Source organism: Colobus angolensis, unplaced genomic scaffold (genome assembly GCF_000951035.1).
Source record: "Colobus angolensis palliatus isolate OR3802 unplaced genomic scaffold, Cang.pa_1.0 Scaffold76, whole genome shotgun sequence".
In the NCBI taxonomy this organism is placed as follows: domain Eukaryota; kingdom Metazoa; phylum Chordata; class Mammalia; order Primates; family Cercopithecidae; genus Colobus; species Colobus angolensis.
Window position 1 is genome coordinate 44,622 of NW_012121376.1, and position 7,798 is coordinate 52,419.

Genomic DNA, 7,798 nt, shown 5'->3' on the forward strand with positions numbered 1-7,798 from the left:
TAGCCAGGATGGTCTCGATCTCCTGACCTCGTGATCCGCCCACCTCGGCCTCCCAAAGTGCTGGGATTACAGGCTTGAGCCACCACGCCCGGCCTCCTTTTTGTTTTGTCTCACTCTGTCACCTAGGCTGGAGTGCAGAGGCGCAATCCTAGCTCACTACAGCCTTGACTTTCTGAGCTCTAGGGACCCTCCGCCTCAGCCTCCCAAGTAGCTGAAACTATCGGCAGGAGCCACCACACCAGTTAATGGTTTCTTAATTTTTAGACATGGGGTTCAACTATTTCACCCAAGCTAGTCTCAAATTATTGGCCTCAACCAATTCTCCCACCTAACCCTCCCAAGTGCTGGGATTACGGGTGTGAGTCACTCAACCAGGTGCACAAATGAATTTAGTGCTGCCCTGGAAACCCCCCGCCTCAAAAGTAAAAATCAGACCAGCTTGTGTGACAAACTGTCACAGCTGCCCAGGAGTCAACACACTGGACATTTTAATGGTTGGTTTGCATTCTACTAAATGCATTTGACACTATTCCCTAGGAAAAGTCGCTGGGTGTCAGGTGCCAGCAGCACATGAAAGATCCTAAGCTGGATTTTTTTCTTCGGGGACGTCAATTTTTTGCTCAGATCTGAAACAGAACTCTGTACTTGGTTCCAAAATGGAGTTTGTTTGGATGCATGCTTTAAAAAAATTTTTCAACAAATTGCAAAAATGCAGAAGGTCTTACACAAAAACATGAATTCCCAGTTGCTGTTGAATAAACAGGAGTTCATGCAGCACTAGGCTCACCGTTCCAACCACCTGTCAGCCTCCACGTGCCCCCGCCACACCTACCAGCCGTAGGTTCTTCACCACCACCTCGTTGGCCAGCTCCTGCTCCTTGAGCTCCACCTTCAGTGCCCGCATGTCCTTGCGCAGCACACCCTCCTGTGTGCGGTGCTCCTTCTGTGCCAGCTTCATGACTACGGTGCCCTCGGCCTTCATCTCAGTCAGGTTGTTCTGGTGCTCATACAGCAAGTGCTTCACTTTCTGCTTGTACACCTGCAGGACAAAGGGAGTACCACCTGCTCACCTGCACCACACCTATACCACACCTCCTCACTTGTCCATACCTGTACACACCAGTCACCTGTACCACACCTGTACAGTTCCTCACCTGCACATTCCTGTACACACCTGGTCACCTGTACCACACCTGTACCACAACTCACCTGCACATTCTTGTACACACCTGGTCACCTGTATCACACCTGTACCACATCTCATCTGTCCATACCTGTACACACCTGCTCACCTGCACCACACCTGTACCATATCTCATCTGTCCGTACCTCTACACACCTGGTCACCTGCACCACACCTGTACCACGCCTCACCTGTACATACCTGTAAACTCCTGCTCATCTGCACCACACCTGTACCACACCTCCTCACCTGTCCGTACCTGTACACACCTGGTCACCTGCACGACACCTCCTCACCTGTCCATACCTGTACACACCTGGTCACCTGTACCACACCCCCCTCACCTGTCACCTGCATATTCCTGTACAGACCTGGTCCCCTGCACCACACCTGTACTATACCTCCTCACCTGTCATACCTGTAGACACCTGCTCACCTGCACACACCTCATCTGCACATACCTGCCCCACCTGCTCACCTCCCCACGCCTCACCTGCATACACCTCCTCACCTGCCCACGCCTCCTCACCTGCACACACCTCGTCACTTGCATCCACCTGCTCGCTTGCACGCCTCCTCACCTGTACACAGCTACACATGCCTGTTCACCAATGCAAACCTGTACACTTGAGGCACAGAGCAGGACACCAAGGCTGGGAGGTGAGGGGCATCCCCAGCTCATGGGGTGTTAAGTGGCAGAGCTGAGTTGCAAACAGGCCAGTCTGCCCCCAGAGCCCATACTCCTTCCAGGTTGTGGAAACTGCATTTCTTTTTTTTTTTTTTTTTTTTGAGATGGAGTCTCGCGCCCAGGCTGGAGTACAGTGGCCGGATCTCAGCTCACTGCAAGCTCCGCCTCCTGGGTTTACGCCATTCTCCTGCCTCAGCCTCCCGAGTAGCTTGGGACTACAGGTGCCCGCCACCTTGCCCGGCTAGTTTTTTGTATTTTTTAGTAGAGACTGGGTTTCACCGTGTTAGCCAGGATGGTCTCGATCTCCTGACCTCGTGATCTGCCCGTCTCGGCCTCCCAAAGTGCTGGGAAACTGCATTTCAAACCCTCAGGACCTGCAGGTTCTCTCCCTCAGCCTTTTATAAAAAACACTTTTAGGGCTGTGACTCCTAAAGCCAAGAACAGAAAATGTCCCACCTGCACCCTCACTGGGTCCAGCTCCTCTGCAGCTGTGTGGTGACCACGTGGCCACAGGCAGGCTGGCCCCACTCACCTTGATCTCCACCTGGTGCCTCTCCTCAGCTTCTTCCATCTCCCGGTCTTTGTTCCGCAGTTCAGCCTTCTTCTCCTCCAGCTGCCTCCGTGTGATCTCCCAGAAGGTGTGGATCTTGTCCCGCTCCAGCTGGAAGTAGTTTCGCTCCTCCCGCTCGCGGTCCAGCTCCTCCCGGATGCGGCTGACATGCTCCTCCACCTGGCCAGGTGCAGTGGGTCAGGTGAGGCACTGAGCAGGGGCCCATGCACGGCAAAGGGGCGTGTGGCCGAAGAAAGGCAAGGAAGAAAGAGGGAGGACTCAATTTCACCTAAAAATAAACAGCTGAATGTAAAAAGTTAACATATAAGGCTAGGAAGCTCCGGAGACAGAATACATTCAGCAAATGGAAGAATTCTCTTCAATTTGGCCAACAATCATAAAATAACTATATCCTTTCATCCATTCCTGAGAATTTATGCCTAAGAAATTTCTCAAAAGAAATATAAGACCATCTTGCTCAAAGATATTACCCACACCATTATTACAACAGCAAAAATATCAAAAAGGAAATAATCTAAGACCAGTTTAAACAGGGAAATGAGCGAGGCACAGTGGCTCTCGCCTGTAACCCCAGCACTCTGGGAGGCCGAGGTGGAAGGATCCCTTGAGCCCAAGAGTTTAAGACCAGCTTGGGCAACATAGCAAGACCTCATCTCTGCAAAAAATTTTTTTAATTAACCAGGCATGATGGCACCTCTAGTCTCAGCTACTGGGAAAGCTGAGGTGGGAGGGTCACTTAAGCTCAGGAGGCTGAGGCTGCAGTGAATTACGATGTGCCACTGCACTCAAGCCTGGGTGACACAGTGAGATTCTGTCTCAAAAAATACACAAACAGCCAGGCATGGTGGCTCCCGCCACTCTGGGAGGCCAAAGTGGGAAGATCTTTTGAGCCCCAGAGTTGACCAGCCCAGGCAACATGGCAAAACTCCGTCTCTACAAAAAAAAAAAAAAAAAAAATTAGCCAGGAGTGGTGGCACGTGCCTATAGTCCCAGCTACTCAGAAGACTGAGATAGAAGGATTGCTTGAACCTGGGAGGTCGAGGGTGCAGTGAGCCGTGATCACATCACTGCATTCCACTTGGGTGACAGAGCGGACCCTGTCTCTAAAAAAATAAATAAATATAGAAATGGTTGGAAAATTAGAACATATCAACTAGGAGAAATATCACATTAACCCAAAACATATACAGGCAAATGATGTAGCAGCATTTAAACAAATTCATATGACAATGCTAAATGAAAAAAATTCACCTCTAAAGATATAATGTTAAGAAAAAAACACACAAAACCAGCAGACTCCTGACCCTCAAGAGGGTTCAACTGCGAATCTGCAAATAGAAAAAAAAAAGTAGGACAGGCTTCCAGCTTTCTTGGGAGCTCATTTCCCTTAAGAATCAGTTACTGCCAGGCACGGTGGCTCACGCCTGTAATCCCAGCACTTTGGGAGGCCGAGGCGGGCGGATCACGAGGTCAGGAGATTGAGACCATCCTGGCTAATACGGTGAAATCCTATCGCTACTAAAAATACAAAAAACTTAGCCGGGCGTGGTGGCAGGCACCTGTAGTCCCAGCTACCGGGCAGGCTGAGGTAGAAGAATGGCGTGAACCTGGAAGGCGGGTTCACACAGTGAGCTGAGATCACGCCACTGCACTCCAGCCTGAGCGACACAGCAAGACTCCGTCAGTATCAGTTACTTTCTGGGCACAGCCCCGGGTCACTTACTGTAAGCCTTTTTCTTTCTCAACAGCACACTCCCCACAGGGAAACCACATTTCTCACCTCAAAAGAAGACAAGACAACAACCAATCAAGAAGGAGCAGCAGGAGGGGTTCTGAGCTGAGGATGCCGGGCGGGGGGCTAGGTTCACATGAGGGAGGCACAGCACCCCCGAATCTAAGCAGTGCCTCAGCACAATGACAAATGTCTTCACGTCACAGACCTTTAGTGTCTCCTGTGCGGAGCCTGAACCAGGGTTTCTGACTGGTCTGTTTGGCTCACACGGTGTTGAGATTTTGCCATCACTCAATATTCAGATTTCTTATAAATATCCAGATTTCCAGCTTATCTTGGAAAATCAGAAAAAAACAGCACTGAAGTCCTAGGCCCACAGGGCAATCCGCAGTGAACTGACGAAAACTCCTCTGCCGCGGGGCAGGAGTCTCCAGGTCGCCCCCATCTCTCCCCACTTGCCTGGACCCTGAAGAAGCCCTCTGAGTCTGTGGCTCAATGTGAATGTACAGTGCAAGGGCCTGCCCAGTAGACTGCATGGCCACTGCCCCACAAGGCCCATCTCCACAGGAATGGGAAGCAAACAGGGAGACGGGCAGCAGCTCACACGATGGGACAACGCAATGTTCAGTCCATTCTCCACCCAGCAGCTCCACACATCTCTCCAGAACACAAACCTGACCCCATCACCTCTCTGCTTAGCCACTGGCTTAAAATGCCAATGGTTTTCCTGCATGTCAAATAAAGCCATTCTTTACCATTGTTCAAGGGCCTCTACCCAGCTCCAACTTCAAGTCATGTGACTCTGTCACAGTCTCCTTCGTATTGATTTTTTATCTTACAACTGTCAAAAGAAGGTAAGATTAACAATAACACCGAGTTGACACAGTCTTCATGTCCCATGTCAGGTGCCCAAGGGCAGTCGTCCATCAGGGCAGAGGCCAGAGGGTGCACCGTGCTTGCCACACGCTGCCGTCTTCAGGAGCCTTTTAGGTAAAATTGTAATTATATAATTATGTTCTGTAGCCCTTAACTACATCTAAATGAAGAAGGGACTTAAACTCCTACAAAGAAACTATAAAAACATCACCTCCTCCCCAAAATAAGCATAGGCAACAAGAAAAAGGCAGCCCTGATGCTGTTACTCCTTGTTGGGAATTTTATCAAAAACAATGAATGATTAATCAGATTCAGAGGTGATTTTAAGTAAATCATCTTTCCTTTAAAAACTTCTTTTTGAGATAATGTTTAATGGCAAATAAAATAAAGGAGAATGCTAAGTATGTGTACTATGGTAAGTCCATACACATCAAGTGCAAAAAAGGGTAAGATTGAAGGAGAATACATGAAATTAAAAACAGCTTTCAGATCAGAAAAATATGTCCTTCCACATTCCTACCACCCTATTACAAAGTTCTTTAACGGCCTCATTGGCTTTTTGAAAAGACACAGTGCACCCGAAAGCTCTGCCACTGATGGGAATCACGGGCCACAGGGGGCGGGTGTTCTGGGTTGAACAGAACGGAGGATCCACATGGCGAGATGGACAAATGGTGCAGCCACGTGAGAGGTTCATGCAGGCGCCCTGCGTGACGCCCACCCACGCCCACCCAGGGACTGGGCCACAGCCCGCTCTGCTCACCTGCTCCTTGCTCATGTCCTCTGGAGCGAGCCCGTCCACAATCAGGGCGCCCTTGGCTTTGCCTTTCTTCCCTTTCTTTTTGGGCGCCTTTGGTGGAGATAATGGAGTAAGTAAGAGAGACTCTAACCGCTTCCCCTTCTTGGCTGGCTCTGATTTGCTCCCAGGGACATTTGGCAGAAAAGGCTCTGGAACCGCTTGCCCTTCTGCTCACCTGGAGCACGTCACTGCCCTGAGTGTTCCCACCCTTAACCACACACACATCCTGCTGTTGCATTTGGAGAAGCACAAAGGAGAAACCTTCCTTTCGAGGAGAACATTCCTTCTAGAAAAGAGAGGAAACCTAGCCGGGCGTGGTGGCAGGAGCCTGTAGTCCCAGTTACTTGGGAGGCTGAGGCAGAAGAATCGCTTGAACCCGGGAGGCAGAGGTTGCAGTCAGCCAAGATCGCACCACTGCACTCCAGCCTGGGCGACAAAGCGAGACTCCGTCTCTAGCCTGGGCGACAAAGCAAGACTCCGTCTCAAAAAGAAAAAAAAAAAAAAAGAAAGAAAGAAAGAAAGAAAAGAAAATTGTACCTTTAAAAAAAAAGTAAAGAGAGGGAACCCACTCCAAACCCACTCATTCCTTGGTATATGGTGACCAGGCGCAGTGGCTTACACGTGTCATCCCAGCACTTTGGGAGGCCAAGGCAGGAGGGATCACTTGAAGTCAGGAGTTCAAGACCAGCCTGGCCAACATGGCGAAACCCTGTCTCTAGAAAAGAGAGGAAACCTAGCCGGGCGTGGTGGCAGGAGCCTGTAGTCCCAGTTACTTGGGAGGCTGAGGCAGAAGAATCGCTTGAACCCGGGAGGCAGAGGTTGCAGTCAGCCAAGATCGCACCACTGCACTCCAGCCTGGGCGACAAAGCGAGACTCCGTCTCTAGCCTGGGCGACAAAGCAAGACTCCGTCTCAAAAAGAAAAAAAAAAAAAAGAAAGAAAGAAAGAAAGAAAAGAAAATTGTACCTTTAAAAAAAAAGTAAAGAGAGGGAACCCACTCCAAACCCACTCATTCCTTGGTATATGGTGACCAGGCGCAGTGGCTTACACGTGTCATCCCAGCACTTTGGGAGGCCAAGGCAGGAGGATCACTTGAGCCTAGAAGTGTAAGGGCTGCGGTGAGCTGTGGTGGCACCACTGCACTCCAGCCTGGGCAGTAGAACGAGACCCTGTCTCCAAAAACTAAGAGAGGGGGAACCCATTCCAAACCCACTCACTTCTTGTAACAGTAAAGACCTCTGCTGTGCATGCAAAACGTCCTTGGGCTCCAGAGGGAAGAGCCTCAATACCACACTGCCAAATGTTACCATGCTGGCAGCAACACTTGGTGACCACCATGGAAAAGACCTGCAAGACACCACTCCGTAAGCGTAGGGAGAAAAGCCTCCATAACCACAACTGGTTGTGACAACCAGAAGTTTCCTTTCTTCCAAAGAGAAAATTGCTTCAGAGAAGCCTGGTCAAGAAAGCCTGGGCGGACTGCACCCACCACGAGAGCTCTGTCATGGACTGCCAGACGGAACTGCACACGGCGTCATGCGTGGTTTTAGCAACTTTGACAAGGTTGGGAGAGAACCTTCTAACCCCACCTCCTTGTGGAAGTTGCTGAAACCAGCGTAACACCAGGAGCAGTTCTGTCTGGCCACCCATTTACAGAGCACTCAAGCAGATACCAAATTTCCATATCCTATCCTGCTGACTTTGCTACTCCCAATAGTCTTCAGCCCATGCTTTTCTGTGTCTACATGTCTTGGTCACCTTTTTTAAAGACAAGGTCTTGCTCTGTCACCCAAGCTGGAGTGCAGTGGCGTGGTCACATAGCTCACTGAAGATTCCAACTCCTGGGCTCAACTGATACTCTCACCTCAGCCTCTGCAGGAGGTGGGACCACAGGAGAGAACTGTTGCTGTGCCCAGCTATGTAAGCTTTTTAAAATTACAAATTTCATGT

At 50.0% G+C, this 7,798-nt stretch overlaps 1 protein-coding gene across 3 annotated transcripts in view; it reads right to left on the reverse strand.

Moving 5' to 3' along the window:
- The window catches only part of GAS8 (growth arrest-specific 8), a 31,309-nt gene that overhangs the window by 19,672 nt on the left and 3,839 nt on the right, over positions 1-7,798 (reverse strand). For 2 of the 3 annotated variants that reach the window (XM_011927956.1, XM_011927955.1), the window contains exons 2-4: positions 5,814-5,900; positions 2,404-2,724; positions 833-1,039 (exon numbers count right to left, since the gene is read on the reverse strand). Coding sequence is in view for 2 of the 3 variants with exons in the window: in XM_011927955.1 (XP_011783345.1) it covers positions 833-1,039; positions 2,404-2,442 (246 nt within the window). In the remaining variant the exon portion in view is untranslated. The remainder of the gene's footprint in view (positions 1-832; positions 1,040-2,403; positions 2,725-5,813; positions 5,901-7,798) is intronic. The other variant, XM_011927954.1, reaches the window with a different exon arrangement.